Source organism: Glycine soja, chromosome 1 (assembly GCF_004193775.1).
Source record: "Glycine soja cultivar W05 chromosome 1, ASM419377v2, whole genome shotgun sequence".
In the NCBI taxonomy this organism is placed as follows: domain Eukaryota; kingdom Viridiplantae; phylum Streptophyta; class Magnoliopsida; order Fabales; family Fabaceae; genus Glycine; species Glycine soja.
The window spans coordinates 14,962,310-14,987,870 of record NC_041002.1 but is presented as its reverse complement, the minus strand read 5'-3'; the positions used below and the strand labels follow the sequence as shown (position 1 = coordinate 14,987,870).

General features: G+C 37.4%; 1 protein-coding gene across 2 annotated transcripts in view; it reads left to right on the top strand.

The window, feature by feature from the left end:
- The window catches only part of LOC114412880 (E3 ubiquitin-protein ligase BRE1-like 1), a 41,164-nt gene extending 16,012 nt beyond the window's left edge, over positions 1-25,152 (top strand). The window contains exons 6-20 of one of the 2 annotated variants that reach the window (XR_003666839.1): positions 5,272-5,465; positions 5,539-5,622; positions 5,741-5,860; positions 5,973-6,159; positions 6,252-6,412; positions 6,489-6,560; positions 6,890-6,966; positions 12,187-12,381; positions 13,123-13,195; positions 13,324-13,410; positions 18,567-18,704; positions 18,778-18,980; positions 19,073-19,238; positions 24,217-24,535; positions 24,654-25,152. Coding sequence is in view for 1 of the 2 variants with exons in the window: in XM_028376982.1 (XP_028232783.1) it covers positions 5,272-5,465; positions 5,539-5,622; positions 5,741-5,860; positions 5,973-6,159; positions 6,252-6,412; positions 6,489-6,560; positions 6,890-6,966; positions 12,187-12,381; positions 13,123-13,195; positions 13,324-13,410; positions 18,567-18,704; positions 18,778-18,980; positions 19,073-19,238; positions 24,217-24,348 (1,889 nt within the window). In the remaining variant the exon portion in view is untranslated. Of the gene's footprint in view, positions 1-5,271; positions 5,466-5,538; positions 5,623-5,740; positions 5,861-5,972; positions 6,160-6,251; positions 6,413-6,488; positions 6,561-6,889; positions 6,967-12,186; positions 12,382-13,122; positions 13,196-13,323; positions 13,411-18,566; positions 18,705-18,777; positions 18,981-19,072; positions 19,239-24,216 lie in introns of both variants that reach the window. The other variant, XM_028376982.1, reaches the window with a different exon arrangement.
- The last annotated feature ends 409 nt before the right edge of the window (positions 25,153-25,561 follow it).

The following is a 25,561-nucleotide window of genomic DNA, read 5'->3' as shown; positions in this document are numbered from 1 at the left end:
ATACTCCCCATCACTCCAATAATTTTGCATTCAGCTTCTACATCTTCGTCTTCTTCCTCAGTCTCCACAGTTTCGATGGAAACAATCTCACCTTCTTCATTCACCCCTTCACCTTCTCCCAAAATGAGGACACGCATTGAATGTTCAGGACATTTGTGAAGAGTGGGATGAAATTTTCCTCCACATTTGAAACACAGTCCCTTAGCTCGCCGTTCTGCCATTTCATCATTTTGAATACTCCAAACTCCCTTCCACCGTTCTGAAACTAGCATGCGACGATCGTTTTCACCTTTCTTTCCTGTCGAACTCAAAGATGAAGTGGAAATAAGGTTTGACGCAGTTGAACCCGTTTTCTGCCCCGGGTTGTTCCAACCCGAATTTGAAAATCGGGTAGAATCTGTGTGGGCCTGATTTGACCCGCTCCGGAATTTGGACGCTTGCCCACCCCATTCGTTTTGGCCCAAACGATAACCCACCGACTTCTTCCCATAACGTCTTTCACCATCATCGTCCTCGTCCTTCAGCTCGTCCTCAACATCCTTTGCATACGATTATGAGGATTTAAGGTTCTCACTCTCCTTCGAATTTGAGCTTTCAACCCACTCATAAAGTACCCCAGGTACTGCTCCTCAGGGAGTCGTCCCACCTGCGACGAGAAGAGTTCAAACGCTTCGACAAATTCTTCCACACTCCCTGTTTGTCTCAACGTCGACAATTCTTCAAAAGGATTCTCTAACCGCCTCCCACCGTAACGGGCGATCAACGCTCGTTTCAGTTTCTCCCACGATAACTCGTCCTCCGTTTCCATCAAAAGATTGAACCAGTGAATGGTTGAACTTTCCATGCTTAGGCGCGCCAATTTCACACGCATCTCCTCCGATGTGTTTTGAACATCAAAGTAGATCTTAGCTCGTGTAATCCACGCTACTGGGTCCTCTCCTTCAAACAGTGGAAGCTTCACCTTCTTCCCTGCAAGACGAGACTCACTATGTGATGAATCACCCGTAGAGTCCTCCTGCCTCGCTGTCTTCTTCCCCATCTGTTTGCTTAATTCTGTCATGATCACACTCTGCTGTTGCATTTGTTGCGCATGTTGTTGCATTTGCAAAGCAAGCTCCTGCAGCGTCATCGTCACGTTTTCAACCTGAGTTTCCAAAGCTTCAAGTCGGTCACCCATCCTTGTCATGAACAATCTCCGTCACAGAGAACGATTTGAAATCCGGCAGGTCGGACCAATTGATGGGTTATATAACAGATAACAAAATAACACAGCAAAAGAATGGACAATCTGTAATTATATTGATGGAAGAAATGACAAATTACAGATAAAACAAAGATAGAATGTATTGATAGTGATAGCTATCAACCCAAAGCACTAACGGCTTCCCTCACCTCAAGGTGATCTCATTTCTCTCTCCCAATCCCAAATTCTCTCCTCTTATTCTCTCTTCCCTCCGCACACTAAATACTAACTACTTCACGTGCTCCTCATCACCCTTTTTGCCAGCTCATCCTCTTTCATTCCCTTCCCACGTTTCCTCTTGTAAACTCTCCAAACCTGGGGCTTATAATTCTCCTCAAGGCCCACTTCATTATTTTTGTTTCTATCAGAAAGAGAAAGTTGAGTAATGAGTTCAAAACTGAATTCAATGAATGGGTTGTTACAATGAGATACTTAAAACAGAAAATAGAAGTGCTAACTCCGCTAGTCAATTGGCCTATAACTGAAGCCCTATTAGCAGAAACCACAACTGAATTTTTCTATTCACATATTAGTATGCAAAAGCCTGAACTTATACTCTAACAGTCACTAACAGGGAGAAGTTTCTATGACTCTGCTTTATGCTTTTTAACTTTGGATACATGATGAATAATCTTACTTTTGACTGTTAACATTTCAACATTTTAATAATTGAATGATCAATTATGTTTATCATGTAAAAAATGTATATGCTAATTTTCACATTTAGTCATTAATTTAATAATTCACAATTTGGGAAAATTGGCCTTTCAATTTTAGATTTAATTCACAATTTGAGAACCTTTAGCAGATGTATTGTATATATATAAAGATGAGTAGATGACCCTATATCCATTGAAATTCCAACAACACTAGACCGTACTTTGAAAAAGATATATAAGGCAAGCCATATTTTTTTTGATCCCTAGAAATCGAAGACAGGTGTACAAAGGGGCTTAAAACAATTTATGCACCCTACTCAACCAACTGAGCTAGACTCCCTTAGTATAAGGCAAGCCATCTGAATTGAGATCAAATAGCAGGATGCCTCTAATTTTGTGTTTGAACTGCTATTACCTGGCTAAATTGAATGATTCTTGTTATTCAAATGGGCTGGACTTCGTCAATTCTCAGTGAGGCTGTAACATATTGGATATGTAGCCTGCTGACTGAAATTTTTATCTTTTCATTCTGCTGGTTAAAGCATTCATATAATGGTAGTCAAAATCACAAGTTGGAGCATAAGATCGTACAGGTTTACGATCTTTTTCAGCCTGTCTTAGTTCACGTCTAGTCTAGATTGTGTCTTCACCTGATCCTGCTGGATCGCCGTGGAAGATTGTTGCTCGTTGCGGCACGACACTGATCTGTGAGTTTCTGTTTGGCTCGAACACGGGTTGGGTTTGTGACCCGAAATAAAACCCCAAAAATTTGCGGCCTGAAAAACCCTGGCAGTCCACACCCTTCTATTCTGGGTGGTTTTTTACTGTGCCCCTTTTCCCCTTAAAATCAAAATTTTACTGCACTCCCTTTTTCCCGCCTAAAATGAAACTACAGCCCACTTTTACCGCCCACTAATTTCCCAATTCCCTCATTTTCTTTTTACTCCTTCCCTTAATTTCTTCACAGGAACGAAACTGCCTTCACTCACTCCTCTTTCTCTCTTTCCAGTTTCAGAACCCGTGATCCCTTTCACTTTCTCCCCCGTTCTCTCTTTCAAGTTTCAGCACCCACCATACTCTCCCTAATTCCCTCTTTTCTTTTTCAGTTCAGCACTCCCTCTCATCTCTTTCTGCACTCTTATGTCTTTCAAGTGTCATATTCTAATTTATTTTTATTTTAGTTTATACATGCACACATATATGAATTTCATAAATTTTGTAGGATCTTACGATCCTTATTCCCCTTCCCGGTCTTGAGTAAAATATTGATTTTGACTACCATGATTCATATTTCATAGCACATTTTATGTCTTCCCCCCCCCCCCCCCCCCCTCCCCCAAAAAAAAAAAAAAAATTAAAATGGAAATAAGACACTCATTGCAATTCTAGTGTTTGGTTCCATATGGAGTGATTTCTCATTTTATTTAATTATTGTTTCTGTTTTCATTACATGGAATTAGGATGTAATGGACAAATGAATATAAATAAGTGATTGCAAGTTAAGGAACACAAAAATGAAACCAGTGTCACTCCTTTTGGAAAGAATTGCAGAATTTGAAATTTTATTGGAATTGCAGATCCGTTTCATCTCCATGATGAACATAAGAAATTCGGAATTCACTATTCACATTCTTCTGCATTTGAGCTTGGAATGGACCTGCAATCAAATATGTTCTTAGAGTTTAAAATTTTTATTTTCTCTGATCTGAATGATAATTGGGTAATACTTGATTTTTTTGTTTTTCTGTCAATTACAGGGGTTGGGTATATTAATTGACCTAGTTTAAGGAAGAAAAATAAATGGAAAGTGATCTCTAAAAGAAATTGAAGTTTAGGACAGAAAATTTAAAAAAAGTAACTTTGTGGCAGCCTGAAAAACAGATGGGCTGCCTCCTCATCCTTATCCCCTTACAGAATGGACATAATTTATCAATGATGCCAACATTCTTTCTAGACAAGTTGGATTTAGTGGGCAGTCTATCCCGTATTAATCTCCAAGCGAAAAACGCAGCTTTACTTGGTATTTTTAACTTTCATACTTCTTGAAATACCCCATCTATATTCTCATCTCTTGATTCCCTGTCAAGCAGTTGGTATGCACTACTTACAGTGTATACCCCAGTTGGATCACTCAGCACACCCACCTGTCTTGTTGCTGCTCATTTATGTTGAGACCTTGGATTTCCTCCAAAAAACTGGACCCCATAGGTATCTCAGCCTCAAAAAGTAATCTCCTCCATTGCAGGCACCACTCCCAGGTTCCACCTGAACTACTCCCTAACTGCTGAATGTACTGGTTTTTTTGGTTTGAGTTCAGGTAAAGTCTAGGGTACTTTGCCATTAGAGGGATCCCATCAGCCAACCACCCATCTTCCCAAAACCTAGCCTTTGAACCAGAGCCCACACTCCATTTTATTCTGTATTTGAACCAACTTTCCTCCCCATATATGTGGCATATAGAGCTAAGATCTTTCCACAATACGGATGGTATCCTGTTGTGTCTGACTGTGTTGGATAAGGATTACACCAGACTTTAGCTAATAGGTCGGATAACCTGGTGAGGGAACATATTCCACATGATTCAAATTACTATTTGACTACAACTTAACAGTGATGGTATAAAGAAGAGCAGAAACTGTAAATGTGAAGGAAACCATAAAAGAGTGAACGAAGAGTGAGAGATGCGAAAAACATGGAAACTGCAAGTGGGCCACAGTGGGTTGATCGGGAGGCAAAACAGTGGCTCATTTCTTCTCAATTTTGCTAATTTTTTGAAAAAAAATCTGTCTTTTTTAGGGTTTTACGAGTCCGGTCGCATGTAAACTGACCCACTTTGTCAGCTGCTGTGCCAGACTTGTGCGATTCAGAATCAATTCGCAATTCATGCGATTCTGGAGTGATACAGTGGTTTGCTTGTGATTCATACACAAAAATGATTCAATCTTCGATTCAAATCGCCTGCCATGAGACTCGAATCGTATCGTACGATTCGTGATATGAATCGCACAATACTTACTAGTTACTACCATGGGTTTTTACTATTAGTATAGTATATTGCTTTTGGTATTTTCTCACTTGTGTAGTTCTTATAATAGTTAGGTTGATCTACCTTTCTGTTTGTTCTCTTCATCTTTCAAGACTCTTTTATACATATTTTTGCCTTATTTGGTTGCAATCGATGAAGATGTATATAACTTTGTTGTTTTGGACAGGATTTTCACTTTTAATATTTATTTTCCATTGCTCTGTCTCAAAAGGGCTGAGGAAAAGAGAAAAGAAATATCTGCTTCTACTAGTCATCTATTTTATGCTTTGATGGTTGGCATGCGATGTGCAATATATTTGTCTTATTGTCATTGATTTACTTAGGGGAACTGGCAAACACTGTTAAAGAGTTAGAAGAAATCAATCACAAGCTTGCAACTCTTAAGGCAGAGAGAGATGCTGCAAAAGGGGCAGTTCTCCCAGTCTTAAATGTTGGAAGTACACACATTCCTAGTGATAAGATCAAAGACAAGCAAAAGGATTTGCAAGATATGGAATCTACTTTGAAGGAGCTATTGGTATTGTTCTTGGATTCTTTGATTTAGTTTTAGAATTCATAGGATATTGCACCTTAATTGTTGAGTTTCTCAGGACCAAGGTTCAGCTCGATTAATGGATCTGAAAAGTCTTCATGAGGAAAGAATACGAATATTACAACAGTTGTGTGATCTACAGGTTTGTTTTCCTTATTACTGTGTACTCCAATATTTTAACTAGTATTTTTTTTCTACAATGCATGTATGCATATTTTCTTTTTGCCTATGTAATCTTTGATGTTGAATGATTGGATCAGAACACTTTAAAGAATTTGAAGTGTATTACTTCTTCCCATGCTTTCCAATTGGTTAAAGATCAGATAGAAAAGTCGAAATCAGATGTCCTGGAGTATCAGGCCTTATATGAGAAACTACAGGTTGTAACTGGTCGGTAGTTTCATTTATACCTTTTGATTGTTGTCTCTTTTGCTTGGATATATTTCTGATGATGAACCCCCCCTCCCAAACCAAATTTTGCTATATTCATAGTTTGAGAAGGATAATCTTGCTTGGAGGGAGAGGGAGTGGTACATTAAAAATGATTTTGCAGATGTTTTTCAAAGATCTGTGGCAGTTTCCGAGTTTAGGGTGGCTGATCTACGCTCTGAGATACAGAAAAAGATAGAGGAAAGAAATGTGATTGAAAATAAGCTGAAAGAGGAAGCAAGAGAGCCAGGTTTGGATTCCTTCTCCACCATTTTGTGTAAAGCATGCCATCTTTTCACTGTGTGGTTGTATTATTTGTGATTCCTTTTGATTTGGCCTCAGGAAGGAAGCAAATTATTGCTGAATTTAAATCTTTGGTTTCTTCATTTCCTGATGAAATGGGGTCTATGCAAAGCCAGCTTAGAAAATATAAAGAATCTGCTTCAGATATCCATTCTCTGCGTGCAGATGTGAAGTCTGTTTCTAGTATTCTTGACAGGAAGGTTGGTGTATTTGCTTGAATTGCACATTTTGGTATCATAAATTCACAAGTCCTGAAAGTTTGTTTTTATTTAACAGGTAAAAGAATGTGATGTATTTTCTGTTAGGTCTGTTGGTCTAGTTGCTGAGATAAAGAGACTGCTTGGTGTGGTATGTTGTATTTGACTCCAAAACTTCAGCTGTGCTACATTTATGTGGTTATTTGAGCTTGTGTCATTCCAATGTGTTGTATCAGAAAACATTATTTGATACTCTCTGAATTATTTACATTTCAATTTACTTGGATAATATGTAGGGATTATTAATTTGAATTATTATGCAATATATATATCTTAAATTGTCAGTTCTGACTTGAGAAGAATGCATTTTATGTAATTAATGATGCATTCAAGTCATATTATGTAGGCAGATAGAGTTGATTTTCTACTCCTCTCATTTCATCAGTTCATGTTAAAAACCTTCCTTTGCTTTCGATTCAGGTTCAAGACTTGAGAGAGAGTGAGTGGGACTTGCAGTTGATATTGGAAATGTTTAGACGTGAGTCCATTGATTCAAGGTTCGAGTTTCAATCATCATCTTGAATTCATTTGATATTCTGTATCGTTTTGCTTTACATATTTTTTCTAACTAGGTTTTGACATTGCAAGGAACCTTTGACAAATGTTTAGGAACTAATGTATTGTGGAAATAAGTTAAAATTTATTTTTGTTGGACATGAGAGGAAATGTTAGCAGCATAGTTTTCATCAACCCTGAATAGCAGTGTCGACTTGACCTTGAAACAACTACGGTGGGATGGCCATTATTGTAAAACTTTAAATACATATGTTAGAACTTATGGCAGAGAGAATTTAGTGAATCAAATTATAGAGAGAAAATGAAAGTTCTATGTATTGATTTGTATTTTGAGCTAATACAATATGCATTTTATAGTCATAGATTGGGTTAACTGAGCCAAGTTACAGTTGCACCAAACTAGTGGACTCTAACTGTCACTACGTCTGTCAGTTGCCAGTGACAGCTAGGGGTGATGACACCCTTTTACAGTCTACACAGTACAGCAATACATATTCACTAACATCTTGCCAAAAAGGTTTAGAAATGGTCTGAACTCTGAAGCTCCTTGTACTTTCTCCTCGAAAGAGAATCAACTACTCTATTTGCTGTCCCTGGTTTATAAATGATATCAAACTCATCCCGACAATTTAGCCAGCCATTTCTGGGTGGTAATGTGCTGTTATAACAAGCATCAGACTCCTCTGATCAGTATGGAAGGTGACACATCCTAAAAGATTTGGTCAACCGATGCTGGATGTCCAACACTAGTGGCATCAATTCCTTATCACAGAGACACAAGACTGTTTTGTTCAAGGATGAGTCTGATAGAAATTTGCTAAAGGCTGGTATAGGATGCTTGTCATGTGAAAGTACTGCTCTAATACCTCTGCTCGATGTCACATTCTATGGATAATGGATGTGAAAATTCTAGCATGGCTGGAATGGGAGCTGTAGTAAAACAGTTAACAGTGTTGTAGTGTCTAAATGCATGTCCAGCAAGTTGTTTTGCTATCTTACCATAATTCTTTATGAAATGCCTGTAGTACCTGTTAAGCCTAGGAAATCAACGTAGGTTTTTAACATATTGAGGTATAGGAAACTGTAAAATGGCATCTATATTCTTCCCATCCATAGTTGCAACCTTCTGTGAAATAACATGCACCCATTATTTGATTTGCATTTTTCCAAAACTGCTCGTGATATGTAAATTTGTTTTGCTGTTGTAAAGTAAAAAGGACTAGCTCAAGGTGTGATAAGTGAGATTCCCATGTTTGGCTGTAGATTAGAATATCATCAAAGATACCAATGCGATCATACAAAGTAATGGCCTCAAGGTGATGTTCATTCATTGCACATTGAAATGTAACAGGAACTTGAAGTGGCCTGGTGTGTGTGAATTGCTGTTTTCTCAATGCCAGCCTATTCTGATTTAATGTTGTAGATATCTGTCTTCGAGGATTAAGCTCCACCATGGAACTCATCCAGTAATTCTTCCATGACTGGGATGGGAAATTTGTCAAGAATAGTAGCTTTATCTAGAGCTGAATAGTCTACAAAAAAGTATCATCTCCTGTTCTTCTTGAACACTAACATAACCGGGGTAGAATATGGGCTAGTGCGTGGTCGAATGATGTCCGCAGCTAACATCTTAGCTATCATTTTATCAATGTCATTCTTCTGGGTATGAGGATATCTGTATGATCTCACGTTCATAGAATCCTTGTCTTGGATCAACATGGTGGGACTTTTTTCGCAACACCCAAGGAAAAATTTCATGCAGCACTCATTCTGCAATACACATCTTGGTATCAAGTCACAGAGATGGTTAATTTGGTGGGTGGCACTAACTTGGAGTATATGGAACCATAGAAACAGAATCATATTTTCAAACAATAGCCCCAACACCAGTAAGATACTGGATGATGCCATTTTGTTTTGTTGGCGCTGGTTGAGGAACCTGGAAAAAGGATTCAACAATCCTTTTTCGTCAATGGTCAAGCCATATCAGAGAAGGGTTTTGTAATTAGTGAAAAATAGCTTCACAGATAGGGATCATCAATATATACTTAGTTTTGGTGGGAATGGAACTTTAGTTGGAGAAGACAGCTGTTTGAAAGTGAAATCGACTTGGCCATCTCTTTTCTCTCTGAAGTTGAAGGTAAATCCATTCAGAATTTTGGTTCAGATACTTGGGTTTGGGCAGCAGATGTGTCGGGTATTTACACTACCCGTAGTGCTTACTCATCGTTTTTGGAGGAGGTAGATGATGACAACCTACATGATTGTTTTGAGGACCTTTGGAAGATCAAGATCCCAAGTAAAATTGGGGTGTTTGCTTGGAGGTTGCTGTGGGACAGATTACCCACAAAATCTAATCTAAGAGCTAGGCAAGTGCACATTCCAGATATGACTTGCCCCTTCTGCAGGGGAGAGGAGGAGAATGCCTCTCATATTTTTATCCACTGCATTCAGATCCAACCTATATGGTGGGAAACAATGTCTTGGATAAACTTGAAAGGTGTTCATCCTTGGAGCATAAAAGACCATTTTATGCAGTATTCTTCCTTGCAGGTAGTTGGAATCAGACCTAGAAGGTGGCAGTTGTGGTGGTTGGCAGTTACTTGGTCCATTTGGCAGCTTAGGAATAGAATTCTTTTCTCCAATGCAACTTTTGATGGAAACAAATTGGTTGAAGACGCGTCTTTTCTAATTTGGACTTGGCTTCATAATTTGGAGAAGGACTTTTCTTTGCATTTTAATCAGTGGTCGAGTAACTTAAGACAGGGTTTTTTGCAGTAGTAGGGTTTTCAGCTTTGTTAATACATGTGTATTTTTTCCATAATTTGGTTCCATATCAGACTTTTGTTGTCTGCTTTTAGGAACCATTTATATGGAATCTAACTTTGTAATAGTACCTCTGGTACTTCTTTTATTTATATATATATTTATCTTTGCCGATCAAAAAAAAAATATACTTAGTTTTGGTTCTTTAATCCATCATGATTAGTTTTGTATTAGGGAACCAAATCTCCACATGGGAGACTTCATTGGTGATTGTAAAAATCACAGTGCAACTTGTACTGAAACTTATCTAATATATAATATTATTTTTGCGGATAACAAAAAAATAGGATCCACTCTGCCTAAATAGCAATTTTATGGTCACTTTCACAGATGGAGGAAGCCCTTCTGTAACAGAAAAAACCAATCGATACTTATCTAACTACTGTTGGAGCTGAATGTCTTGTTCTAAAGTGATCTCAGCCCCCACTGATTGCCTATCTTCATTGAATTCTCTTCAGTTGCTGTGGTTAGGGATGAGAGAATAACCAGAGCAGAGGCAAGTAATACATCCCATTCCTGTACCTTCTTCATTAAGGATTTAGAAGTAATCACTGTTTGAGTCAAGTCGGGTCACCTGTATCTCAAAGGTCTTTCCCTGCGCCGCCCCCCCCCCCCCTCGCCCCCAAATGTCTTCAACCATGCAACCACCAACACTATGGCCATCCCTTAGTCCAAAAACTTAGAAATTTGCAGAGAGCTCATAGTTAGCTAAATTTAGTTTCAAATCCTTACAGTATCTCTGTGATTGCTTGTGAAATCCACCACCCAGCTGAACTCCGTAGCGGGTGGTAGGGGGCACCTTCAACCTTAGTTTTTGAACAAGCTCTTGAGCAATGAAGTTATGGCTTGCACATTTATCAAACTGCACCAATACAGAAACATCCCCAATTAATCCCCTCAACTGCATGGTCTCTGGTTGTGTCATGCCTCTGGCCGAATATAGATATAAATTGAGCCTATACAAGACAGTGACAGGATTGCCAGAAAATGGCCAGAGGTCAGAGATGACTGAAACCTCTTGAGAACATAGGCTGAGGATGGGGATGGCTAAAACTGCCAGTGTTAGGTTCCAATTGTAAGGGGGCGTTTGTTTCACGGAATCTTGATGGTTCCTGGGAATATGAAGACGGGGATTCCCATGTTTGTTACAAGTTTTTTAAAAAAATTCCCAGGTATTATTGATTCCTGGGAATGTTATAATTTCCTTTTTTACCATGCTTTCTTGCATCTATATTCCCATGAGGAGGGGGTGGGAAAGTGATAGTCCCATTGGAATGTTATAACTTCTTTTTTATTTAAATTATTTTGAATTTTAAAAACTCTTCCCAGGAATATAAAAATGTAACCAAACATTTTTTTCTTAAAATACCCGGGAATGATATTATTCCCATGTTATATTCCTGGGAATAACATTCATGGGAATGTAAGAACCTTCCGTGAAACAAATGCCTCCTAAGGTATGGGTCTTGATTCCCACATTGGAAGTATGGGATTCTAGCATGAGATTTATAAGGCATTGGACTCTCCAACTATGATGGCTAGCTTTTGTGGTGTGGTCCTCTAAAGGTTCTTATCAATTGGTATTAGAGCTCTCCATGTGCCTTAGTGATGTGAGTGGTGATGCTGACATTGCAATGTTTGCTCAAGACTAGTCAAAGGACTAGTATTACCACATTGGAAGTATGGGATTCTAGCATGAGATTTATAAGGCATTGGACTCTCCAACTATAATGGCTAGCTTTTGTGGTGTGGTCCTCTCAAGATTCTTATCAGTTTGTATTAGAGCTCTCCATGTGTCTTAGTGGTGTGGGTGGTGATGCCGGCATTGCAGTGTTTGCTCAAGACTAGTCAAAGGACTAGTATTACCACAAGCTGATTGTCATTTTTGATTTGGGAAAAAATTCAACAAGCATGTAGTGCCACAAGTCAGTTCATAACGTGAAAACTACCTGCTGATACTTTTACTAAGCCACATAATGGGAGCAGAGTTAATCGTGTCTGCAATAAGTTGGGTACAATCACGATTCATGCTCCAACTTTATCAAGATTGTTAGATGAGGATATTTTAGTTATTATATTTTATTTGTAATATGTGTATGCGTCTGTTACTTCTTTAGTTGTATATAATCTTGCACCCAATTGATACATAATTTTCTAAACTGAGTTCTTAAAAATGAAATTCTTCTAACAAATTGTTATATAACAAAACTTTGAAAAATAATATAAAAGACATGTAAGCTTTGACTGGTTGACATTTTGGTTGAACTAATAACATGGTGAAGTTGTGTGTCTCATATAGTGCTTGTTTGTCATGCTAGGTTGCCCAACGCATCAAACAGATAATGTGGAATACTAACAAAGATCTGTGTCTGCAGGGATGTCATGGATGCAAGGGAAGCAGAATACAGAGCATGGGCTCATGTTCAAAGTTTGAAATCATCTCTTGATGAGCACAACTTAGAACATCGAGTTAAGACAGCCAATGAAGCAGAGGCAAGATCTCAACAAAAGCTGGCTGCTGCTGAAGCTGAGATAGCAGACATGAGACAGAAATTAGCAGATTCTAAAAGGTTAACCTCCAAATTGATGCTACTAATTGAGAGTTTGGTCTAATGTAATATGCATCTTACATGTGCTTACCATAAGATGTATTTAGCCAATTTGCCTCTGATAGAATTGATAAGGTTTCATGAATGATGAGATGTTCTTTTGTTTTTCTTTCTTTTTTGGTTGCTTGATTTTGTTTATCAAGAATAAAGGAAGTTGTCCAAAGTTATAGTTGGTCTTTATTTTTTCCTTCTCATAGCAGGTGCTCTCAGTTTTTTTTTAATTATTATTATTATTATTTTTATTTCTATATTATTTATTTTATTGGGTTTTTGTTTGATAAACAAGACTTGCTTTTTCTTAATCCTTTTCTACATGAGCTTCTATGTACATTTCTATGAGCTTCCAATTATTGAAGCCAAATTACTTTGTCATTAAATTCTATCAAGTATGGCTTTTGTTAATTCTCCTGATATTTTAACATGAGAAAAATACAGTTTGACATGATGTGTACCTGCTTATGTTTGTGTTCTTGGAATTTGAAACTTGATACTTTATCTTTTTTGTTTCAGTTATTTGATGAATTTGTTTATCCTTTATGTCAGTATGGTGGAAGTTGATCCATGTTTTATGTGAAAGCAGCTGAAAGGATCTTATGAAACCATTTTTTAGTCCTTCATGTGTGTGCAACTGTATACCCTTAACCATGCTGTATTATTTTAATGATTGTTAACTCTACTTTTCCATATTGTTTCCTATTTCAGGCAAATGTGTGATCTGTCTGATGTCTTGAAATCTAAGAATAAACAAAATGAGAACTACTTATCTGAAATAGAGGTTTGATTTCTTATCTGAATGGGATGTAATTCTTTGCTGCATAATGCCATTTTTTACTGATTATTCCATTTGTAATGGTTTTACAACATTAATTTTCGTCTGTTGCCATTGGGTTGATTTTCCTGCAGAGTATTGGACAAGCATATGACGACATGCAAACTCAAAACCAACATCTGTTGCAGCAGATTACTGAAAGAGATGATTATAATATTAAGGTAATTTGTCTTGAAATTGGTTGCACCTTTATAGTTTACTTTGAAAGTGATGATAATTTATTTCTACAGTACATATAAACAAGACCCTTTGTATTTCTCAAAACATACATTCTTTTGTGGGCATTGGTTTGGTTTAGCAAAACATGGAGCTATTCTGTTGATATTGTTCTGCATCTGTCATTTGCTTTGCCTTTCTTTAGTCCAACTATTAAAATTTTAAAACTTTTGGTATTCACCTGTTATTACTGGTTGTTGTTAGAGAGCGTTCCATGAAATTAATTCCCCCTCCGCTAGTATTTGTAGACATCCATTTTATCTTAGACTTATAATAATTCTGAAACTTTGGGTTTTAAACGTGTGAAATGGTGTTGTGTGATCAATGTAGCCGACCTCACTTAGTGAGTGAGATTAGGCTTTGTTGTTGTTGTCGTACAGCTATGACGGCAAAACCAAAGAAATAGTATTAATTTGAGTTAACATAAAATACTAGGTTTGAGATTGGTACATATCAACTTGAAATAATTAAAATTGTTACTTGCAGAACGAAGTGAAGGCAGTAGAATGTGTTACAAGAAAGGGCGAGAGGCTTGAATTGTGACTTATAAAAAATTTGAAATATGATAACTTAACTTTTGATTGATTTCTAAAGTCTTATTGTTTAGGATCCTTTTCTCACTTCAAAAGATTTCGAGTCTTCAGAGTAACTTCAGCTTTTGCTCTTTCTGTATTTGAACTTCATAAGATTTTAATATCTTCTATAATAGAATGCTTTTTGCTCTTTCAGTATTTGAACTTCATAAGATTTTAATATCTTCTATAAGAGAATGCTTTTTGCTCTTTCAGTATTTGAACTTCATAAGATTTTAATATCTTCTATAAGAGAATGCTTTTTGCTCTTTCAGTATTTGAACTTCATAAGATTTTAATATCTTCTATAAGAGAATGCTTCTGAATAATACTTAAAAATTGTTCTGAAGATTTTCATGATTCTGTCCCTTGTCTTTGTTTATGTCTTGGATTAGAACAAATTACTATAATTCGCCCTCGTCTTTGAATCAATCGACATTTTTTCAAAATTTTTATGAATGGAGGCCCTACCGCTTGGAGCTAGAGCTAGAGATAAGATAGGGTATAAATCTAATCCTTTACGATTGAGATAGTAATGTCCAATTATTCATTAACTGAAAGCCTAGTGACTATTAGAGTATATGTAAATAACTGTGAAAACAGTTTGCAAGGGCTGTCAGCTTTTGGTAACAGCACCTCACTAGTAGCAGGATACTAGTTTACTAACAGAATTTCCCTCCTATTCTGTTTTTCTGTTTTGCACTTAGGCTGAAGGTCTAGAGGCCTATAAATACATCTTTGTAATTAATTTTGTAACTAACTTTTCAGATTCAATAATATCAGTTTGATTGTCCTTTCTCTTTCTCTATTCACTAAATCTAAAATGGTATCTAGAGCCACTTTTTTTGTAGAAACTCTTCTCTTCGATTTTTCCTGTTCCTTCATCAACATCCATGGCTTCCGCTACTCAAGGTTTTGTTTCACACTCGTTTCCGACCTCCATCGTCGAGAAGCTCGACGATTCCAAATGCCTACACTGGAGACAACATGTCGAACCAATAATCAAATCGCACAAACTGTAGCAATTTGTGGTTAATCCGATTGTTCCACCTCGATATCTCACGGTAGATGATTGAATTGCCGATTGCATCAATCCAGAGTACGAAGCTTGGGAAGTTCAGGACCAAACACTCCTTGTTTGGCTCCAATCCACTCTCTCGAAGTCTGTTCTTTCATGTGTTCTTGGCTCGAATCACTCCTATCAGGTGTGAGATATTCACGAGCACTTAAGCCTTCACACCAAGTCACGTGCGCGCCAACTGCAAACTGCGATGCGCACAGTTTCGCTCGAAGGAAAATCGATGGATCAATATCTTTGTAAGATCAAAGGCTATGTCGATGAACTTGCCGATGTTGGAGTTTCGGTTCGCCATGAGGAATACATTGACGCACTTCTGGAAGGTCTCCCTTTTGATTACGCGCCAGTGATCTCCGTGATCAAAAGCCAGAAACGCACTCCGTCCATTGATTGAAGCTCTACTTTACGATCACGAGACTCGTCTCGTTCGCTACAATAGAGACACTCAAGTGCTCCGTTCTCCATCCTCGAATTACACTCAAGGTTATTTGCACTCAAATTCATACTATTGGGAAAAACTCGGGAAAAACTCAAGTCCCACATCGGTTAAAAATAAAGCCAAGTTAGAATATATAAGTGAGAGACAATCCTCACCCCTTGAACTAACTTTTGGGGTTGAGTTAGGCCTAAACTCACATTCTAAGAATCTAAGATGGTATCAGAGTATATCCAATATTATTCAAAAAAAAGGTCACCCACCATTGTTATCTGCGCACCAAGTCCAAGAAGTGTTGGGCGTGAGGGGGTGTATTGGGAAAAACCCAAGTCCCATCGGCTAAAAATAAAGTCAAGATAGAATATATAAGTGAGGGACAACCCTCACCTCATGAGCTAGCTTTTGAGGTTGAGTTAGGCCTAAACTCACATTCTAAGATGGTACCAGAGCATATCCAATATTATTCAAAAAAAGGGTCACCCACCTATGTTACCCACGCACCTAGCCCTAGAAGTGCTGGGTGTGAGGGGGTGTATTGGGAAAAATCCAAGTCCCGCATCGGCTAAAAATAAAGCCAAGTTAGAAAGTGAGGGGCAACCCTCACCCCTTGAGCTAGCTTTTGGGGTTGAGTTAGGCCTAAACTCACATTCTAAGAATCTAAGACATACAAACCTGGTGATTCTGGTGGCTCTAGGGGAGTGTATGGCCGTGGCAGTGGTGGTCGTGGCAATCCGTCTAATCGCGGAGGTGGCCGCAGTAGTTCTGGCAAGGGTCGTGGTGGTGGCCGATTTGCTAACTTCCAGTGCAAAATCTGTCTCAAATATGGACATACTGCAAATGTTTGTCATTTTCGAACTGACGTGAACTTTCAACCTCATGAGTCACTTACTTTTTTTGATCCTACTACACTCCAGCCAATTCCTTATTCGTCTGGTTCGATTCGATCTTCAAAAACTTGGGTTAATCCTAATTCCAAGCCTGTTGCTCACCCAACCAATCAACCTAGTGCTATGCTTACAAACTCGTCCTCTCATGACAATGGTCAAGCTTGTTCAACCTGGATTCCAGATTCTGGAGCTAGCTTCCATGTGACTGGTGAACCACAGCATATCAAACAGTTTGCACGCTTTGATGGACCAGACCAAATCTTTATAGGAAATGGTGAAGGTTTGAGTATCTCTAGTGTTGGTTCCTCCTCTTTTGTGTCTCCTAATGACTCATATAACTTACAAACTTAATAAGTTATTACATGTTCCTTCAATATCCAAAAATTTGTTAAGTGTGAGTCAGTTTGCAAGGGATAACTTTGTTTTCTTTGAGTTTCATCCTCACTTATGTCTTGTGAAATCTCAGGTGATCAATAAGGTCCTTCTTCAGGGTGTTGTTGGTGCTGATGGTCTCTATTCATTCCATAACATCAGGCTTCAAGATAACTTTCCTCAGCTGTTGTCAACTTCCACTTCTACTTCAATCACAGATCCTACTGTTCATAAAAATTCCAGTGTAGCTTCCAGTTCTGTTGTTTCACCTCCTATCACTGTTAGTCTATGGCATGCTAGGTTAGGCCATCCCAATAGTTATGTAATGAAGCTAGTCTTCAACCAGTGTAATATTTCACCATCTAATAAATTTTTTCAGACTTTTGTGCTTCCTGTTGCATGGGAAAGTCTCACAGGCTGCCATCTCATTCTTCTACTTCTGTTTACTCTTCCCTAGAACTTATCTTTACAGATCTGTGGGGGCCATCTCATTTTACTTCCTATTCTGGTTTCAAGTATATGTAAATAACTTTGAAAACAGTTTGCAAGGGCTGTTAGCTTTTGCTAACAGCACCACACTAGTAGCAAGATACTAGTTTACTAACAGAATTTCCCTCCTATTCTGTTTTTCTGTTTTGCACTTAGGCTGAAGGTCTAGAGGCCTATAAATACATCTTTGTTACTAATTTTGTAACTAACTTTTCAGATTCAATAATATCAGTTTCATTTTTCTATATTTTTCTCTCTTTCTCTATTGGAGTATGTTATTGTACAACTGTGAAAACAATTCTGTAAACTAATTGTAAGGGTTGTTAGCTTTTGCTAACAGCACCCATCTAGTGATAAACAGCTGTAGTATGATGGTAAGGGCAGTTAGCTGCACCTCATTAGGATACAAGGCTATATTCTGTTACTTTCTGTTGGTGTTAGTTAGAATCGATTAATGTTAGTTAAAATCTGTTAGTGTTAGTTAGAATCAGTTAATGTTAGTTAAAATCTGTTAGTGTTAGTTAGAATCTATTTTCTGTTAGGATAACATAAAAGAGGTTTATATATACCTTTGAATGTAACTAACTGCAACTAACTTTTTCCAGATCAATAAAAATCAGTTCACTTTTCTTCCGATCTTTCTCTCTCTCTCTCTCTCTCTCAGTTTATTCAACATTCTCTGTTCACTAAATCTAAAAGTGACTGACCCACGGGTGTGGGGCTGGAACGATAGAATAGATATTGTCATAATGAGTTATTGGATACAGTCTTTGATGTAGTAATTAGGGAGTGAGGGCTTCACACTGATGTGTAGCACGAACGGTTAAGATTAGCTAACAAGGCTGCAATTCCTGACCAACGGGAAGGAATTGAGTAAGGCCTTGACCATTGAATGAGGGTAGCTAATGAAGCCGCTATTCCTGACCCCAAAGGACTATGAAATGAGGCATGGAACGGAGCCACTGTGAAGTTGTTTTATGAGTTACGAAGGAAACTTCAAGTTCATATTGGTCATGGGTTGAGAATGGGAATTGCATACAATCATTTTCATTTTTGCTAACCTGTATAATGATAAATAGCATTTTCAATATAGTTTGTAAATCATCAAAACATATTACAAAAATCTTTCATTCAGAGGGGTTTTGGATCTTTTTTGCCAAAAATTCTGTTATACACTGAGAATTTATTATTCTTGAAGATCAGATATATTTTTATATAATGATATTTTTCGTTTTTCTTGGATTTTATTGATGTCTTTTTGGTGCAGCTTGTTTTGGAGGGTGTAAGGGCGAGACAGAAGCAGGACTCATTGCTCATGGAGAAGCGGGTAATTGAACAAGAGATCCAGCAAGCAAACATATCATTGAATTTATATGATGTGAAAGCTACAAGAATTGAAGACCAGGTAGCTGGGTCTTGATTTCAATTGCTTTTCAGATATGACTTTGGAATTTTACTTATCCATACTTGGTATGCAGTTGAAGTTTTGTTTGGATCAGCTTCAAAAACTTGCAGAGGATAAGCTTCAAAGTTCTGTCACTTTGGAAAATACACAAAGAAGGCTGTCCAATGTTAGAAGACAATCTCAGCAGGTTACGGATATGGTGGTGGAAATGCAATCTAAAATTGGCAGTAATCGAGTGACGCGCATGGAGTTACAAGTAGAACTTGAGAAAGAAAGGTATTTAGTCTGTCAAGAAAGGTATACATGATTTTTCTTTGAATATTTTTGGTACACAGAAGTTGTGAACCTTTTTGTCTTTTTATCACTAGGTTTGCCAAGAAAAGAGTGGAAGAGAATCTGGAGGTTGCTAGGAGAAAGTTTACATGCCTTAAAGAACAGAATGAGGGCTTTTTAGTAACTGAAAAGCTTCAACAGGAACTTGAAGAGTACAGGGAAATTATCAAGTGCAGTATCTGCCAAGACAGGGCAAAAGAGGTATTTTTATGTACTGTAAGGTATTATATGTGTGTTTCACAAAAAATGTTAGTAAAGATGCAATTGGATGCTGAGGGTATTAGCCTTGAGGTGTGGATCAGTTGGCAACGTTAGCTCCATGTGGATGGACTTTACCTGCGGTGGTCTGAAAACCATGGGGTGCACCATGTGGTTATGGTCAAGCTGATTCTGGAGTGGGGGTTAGCTCCATATCTTATGGGTCTAAACATGCCAAAAATTTTAAAAGTGATTTTTCCTTAAAAGTTTCTGAAACAATTAGCCTCCAAAGGTGTGTGGCCATGCTCTGGTATTGCTAAATAGTAAAGAGTGCTAATATCCTTTCCCATTATAGCTGTGAAAGAAAAGTGATGTTGCTGAACTGTAGGTTTTTAAACTTGTCTACAGAAAAGGTACAAGGTTTGGTCCTTGATGTTCCCCCCCAAAAAAAGATTTTTCCCATATTGAAGTAGCTTTTTTTCAAGGCAAAAATAAATGACCAGGTGTTTCTACAGACAAGTAGTATTGATTACACATAATTAGAGGATATTCAGTTTCCTCTAAATCAGATTTCATATCCTATCACATCGTTATACATTGAATTCTTGATTCTCAACACTCCCCTTCTAGCTTCAGCTTACTAAGCTTTAGCTTGTTAAAGAGAATATATTCCCAACAAAAACATAAAACTTAAGCTCCACTATAAAAGACAATAGTTTGAATGATAACTCAGGGATGTTGATGAAGTCAGAGAATTTTGCTAGAAAGAGAGCTGGAATATCCATCAGCCTAAGAAAAGCAAGTTTCAACTTTCTTAAAATCATCATTTGGAAGTTTCAAACCAATATTTTGATGACAACTCAAGGATCTTGGTGAAATTGAGGAATATTGCTAGAAAGAGAGCTGGAATATCCATCAGCTTAAGTAAATCCAAAGCAAGTTTCAATCTTCTTAAAACCAAGATTTGGAAGCTTCAAACGAACTGTGGAGACTCAAAATTATTAAAACTGAAGAGATGAAATTGCCATAAACAGCCACTGAAGCTAGAGAAGTTACCGAGAAACACTCCGAAAAAGGACAGTGACAAAATAGGTGACCGAAAAGTTATTTGATGGAAAAAGAGTGGCGAGATGAAGGCGATGGCCGAAAAACATGCTGAAAAGAAACAACGGTAAGATAGGTGCCTAAAAAGTTCTTCGTTGGAAATTGAACGGCAAACCACTCACTAAAGTCCTTGTAGGCAACAAGTATAGAAGCCATAGGAGAAAACAAGGCGCGCACAAACAAAACCTGCAACTAAAATGAAGCACACATCACAAAGCCTAGAGATGGGGACCATAAGGATGCTTAGAATAGGGCGAATATCCTGGGGTAGGGTTGTACCCAGGGGCAACCCTAAACCTAGAATCACAACTTGTAAGAAGGCCTCACACGCCAGCATGGGCTGTTTGGCACGTCAAAGGAGCCGTGCGTGCTCTAATGACGTGGTTGACAGATTTGTATAGATTGACAAAAAGAAAGTCTTATGGTGTAGTCACTGGGTAGAAAGGTCGCCGACAGACGACAATCATCAGAAAATGTGTTGGAAAAGGTAAAAAGTTGTCTGAAAAGCATAAAAGGTTTGTTGGAAGATGGGTGATGAGTAGAAAGGTCCATCAGAGCGGTTGGTTGCTGAAAAAGTGACGATGGCTAGTGGTGACTTGTAAAGTTATCAAGAAAGCAGAAAAGGATTGTCGGAAAGCAAAAGCTAGTCACTAGAAGAAATGTGATGACCATAAAGGTCCATCGGGGACCGTTTTTGTTATTCCCACAAGCCAGCTCTGATACCATGCTAAATGAGAGAATTTGAGCGATATTTGTATGAAAACTTATGTCAAAGAGAACCTTTGGAGCTTGTTTATATAGACAGGTAGTATTGACTATTGATTACACATAATTAGTGGATATTTAGTTTCCTCATCAGATATCATATTCTATCACATCATCGTACATTAAATTCCTAATTCTCAAGAGGATCATAACAACCACAAACATATGGATCCTTCCTATAAATGTGGGTCTATCCTAGATTCATTATACATAAGGGAGAGTGTTAGAAAACTTCCTTAATTGCGATCCCCCCAGCCTGCCTTAGTTGCGACCTCTTTAGAGGCTGCCTTAATTGTAGCTTCAAGGGTGGTGGTTTAGTCCCACATCGACTAGTGATATGGTCAAAATAGTATATATGAGGGACAATCCTTACCTTAAGATTTTGTAGGGTTCATTTTCTTGAAATCTAATGGTGTGATTTGTTACACATTATGGTTGTGTTTTGTTTATAGGAGAGAAATAGAAGAGAAATTTATGAAGTACAAAACAAACACACCCTATATACAGGGGCATAAGGATTATACTATGAGAGTGTCTTTCTTATGTGAGAAATGAGAATGACTAATCTTAATTGTTGGAAAAACTCAAGTCTCAGATCAGTTAGAGATAAGGTCAAGATAAAGTATATAAGTGGAAGGCAACCCTCATCCTATGAGTTAGTTTTTGGTGTTGAGTTAGGTCAAACCCACATTCTAAGATGGTATCAAATCCTATCTTATATCCATTAATGGGCCACCCATCATATTATCCATGCCCCAAGCCTAGAAAGTGTTGGGTGTGAGTTGGGGTGTATTGGGAAAAAGTCCAAGTCACACATCAGCTAAAGATAAGGCCCAAATATAGTATAGTATATAAGTGAGGCATAATCTAGCTTTTGGGGATGATTAGGCCCAATCTCACTTGCATAAGTGTTGGGCATGAGGGGTGTATTGAGAACAACTCAAGTCCCACATCGGCTAGAGATAGTGCAAAGATAGGATATATAAGTTAGGGATAACCTTCACACTATGAGCTAGATTTTGAGGTTGACTTAGGTCCGAACTCACATTTTAAGATGGTATATGAGCCTATCATAGATCTATTAAATGAGTCACCGACCTATTTTCCACACACCAAGCCTAAAAGTGTTGGATGTGTTCGAAAAACTCAAGTCCCACATCCCACATCAGTTAGAGATAAGGGCTAGATAGAGTATATAAGTGGGAGACAACCCTCTTCCTATGAGTTAGCTTTTGGGGTTGAGTTAGACCCAAACCCACATTCTGAGATCAACCATTAAATTAAAATGGAAGACTTAAATTAAAATGCTTTGGAATTCATTAAAACCTCATGTGACCATTAAATTTGTAAATAAATTACTAAAGAAATTCAAATTTCTTAAAGATTGATCTCCGTTATTACGTATCTCAATTAAGACGTCACTCTTTGATTTTTTATTTGATGAGTAGTTTAGAGATTTGATTTTTGTTTGGTGAATATTTTAAAGATTTGATGTTCAGGTGAGGTTTTAATAAATTCTTAAGTATTTTAATCTAGGCCTTCCATTTTATTTTAATGTTTGAGATTAGCCATTTTTTTCTCACATAATGACATTTTTATAGGATATGCCTCGTATATATGTTTAGTCACTCGTGCAATTCACTAAATCTTATAATTCAACATTGATGAAATTCAGTGTGAGTAAAAAGTTGTTGAACTAAACGAGTTAGATAACACATATTATTCGACTAAGTGGACCCCTTCTGTTTGGACTTGAGCATAGGAGGAGAGTCCATTAGGTGGGAGGGCCTCATGGTTTAAGTACCTTATCATGTAGTTTATTCTAATCATAACAATGCCATCTGCATTAAGAACGAACGTCCACGGCAACCATCACTATTTTCTCTCTGACAACTTCATTCATGTATTAATAATTGGTTTGCACCATAATCCAGCCTGTATAGGTCACCCTTTCTGTAGCCTGACTCTCAATGAAAGCATCAATTGTTAGGACTTAAGCACAAAAGGAGAGTTCTCTCCAAAAGCAAAAAACACAAAAGGAGAGCTTAACTCAAAAGAAAAGTCTATTAGGTAGGAGAGCCTCATGGTTTAAGTGCACATTAAGTAGTTTATTCTACTCAATGTGGAACTCCTAACATAAATTGATGTTAGCTGTAAGGATGCTCAAGTCCTTCAATAAAACAAAGCTTACCAGTCACCGAGTCACTTTACTTCAAAGTCCCAAGTTGAAGTACATTGATCTGTGCACTTGGCATGTCACTTTGCTGTCAAAGTTGATACAGAAAGAAGTGAGCTATTTGGGAAGTTTTAAATAGGTCCTATACTTTAAAAGTTTGTAATTGAGTTCCTAAACTTACTAGTCATTTTTAATTAGGCCCCTGAGCTTAGTTTCATCAAAGTAAGAATGATCTTTAATCCTTGTTGAATTACATGATCTTGTTTAAAAATTCTCAAGTAGTTTAGGGACCCACTGGATAATTAAAATAGTGATTTGGTTCTTCAGTTATTTGAGAATCTTCATATAGGCCCCTATAAACTGTACTTCGACGAAACCTAGGGAGCCAATTAAAATGATTTATAAGCTCAATTAAAAACAATTATCAACAATTATTTTTTTAATGCATGAATTGTTTAATTTTTGCTCATTCATTATATTTAAATGCAATGCACCTATTTGACAACCTGGAGGTATACACGTGAGGCATAAGCTAATATGTTCTGATTTTCTCCATATCTACATTGATGCTTGCTGCACTGGTCACTGTTAGATATTGGTCCTGTTTTGATAAACTAATCTAAACACACTCATAGGAGGGAGAAGAAAATAAGAAGGTAATATGAAATAAATTTCTCCATAAATCAAAATTAGCTTATGCACAATACAAAATCAGCTTTTGATGAAACTAAATGAAACAAGCTTTTCAATTAGCTTATTTCATTTTTATTTATTTTCTTCTTCTACAAGTGCTTATGGAGAAGTATCCAAGGGGTGTGCATATGTTTCAGTCACTTGCTAGTCTGTTTACAAATTAACATTTGAAAAATAGAACCGAATCTGACTTCTTTTGTGGGATGAAAAGCTTATGCATCTCTTTTTTTTTTTTTTTGTCAGGTGGTAATTACAAAATGCTACCACTTGTTCTGCTACTCATGTATCCAGAAAGTTGCTGGGAGTAGGCATCGCAAGTGTCCACAATGTGGTACAAGCTTTGGGGCTAACGATGTTAAGTCTGTTTATTTGTAACTAGAAACTTGGTTCTCTCCCGGATGTCGAGAAGAGGCTGGTGTTCTTTTGAAAAAGATCTGGTGTATGGATACCTACATAGGAGGTTCAATTGTATGCTTAGTGCCAACTGTCGAGATAAGGAACATTGGCAGCGATCAATGAGTTGCTTGTCTACATTTGGACCAAAAATGATTATTTTTTGCTGGTACTTAATCTTAGTACCACCTGCTCGCATTTTTGAATCTGGAATGATGTTTAGTTAGCATTTTTAATAGATAGAACGAATTCGGAGTCATAGGAAACGTGATATTTGTTCTTTGCAGATTTATCATAATGCATCTTCCAATGCGATTTGGAGAGGGGTCATGAAGGTTGGTCTTTGACCCTGCAATTAATAATTCAAATTCGAAAGCCTGAATTGGCCATCATGGCAAATTTTCTTGGAAGTTGACTCCAAAGGTGGCAACCACGATGCCTCACATCTGTATTTCTGTTTCTCCTGCTGAAATGACACAAGTACAAATTTTGGTTTCAGGGGATTTGTATATATGCTAGAGTTTATAAGGGGTCGTTCAATTTTGTTTATAACAGCCTGTAATTTGTGTAATCGTAGATGATATGACTAGATATCATTGTAATTGATGTTGTGAAAAGTTAAGAAAGCTCAAGTTTATCATTTTTTTCTATTTATTTTCAATGTTGCCTGAAATTTTAACCGTTGTCTTCTGAGACTTAAATATGTTCGAGAAACACATTCTCACTGCGAAACTCCTCACTATTGATGTGGTTGTATTCGAAATCGATCTGAACATATTTTATTGAGACCTGGCTATTTTAAATTCCATTGATACAGCCACCGGCATTTGTCCGCGACATTTGATGGGTATGATCATGTAATAATAGATGGAATTGTAGTTTTGCACATTTTTTAGTGTACAAGTTTGTTTACTTAAAGGTGTGCTTTATTAAATTAATCACAAATATACCCTTGTGCATATTAGAGGTAAGCTTGCTTTTTATTTGTTTTTATTCCTTTATAAGTTAATCCATAGTCTTTATTCGTTCTTCCGTATGAAGTACCCACAACGTTAAAATACTTAGGAGGGCTTCCAATGTAAGGTTTCTGTAGGCATGACATACCCTAACTTCGTATGTAGCATGTAAGGGATGTGACAAGTAAGACCATTGGTACTTGCTTCTGATAACACCATCAGTGATCTTTAGTGATTTT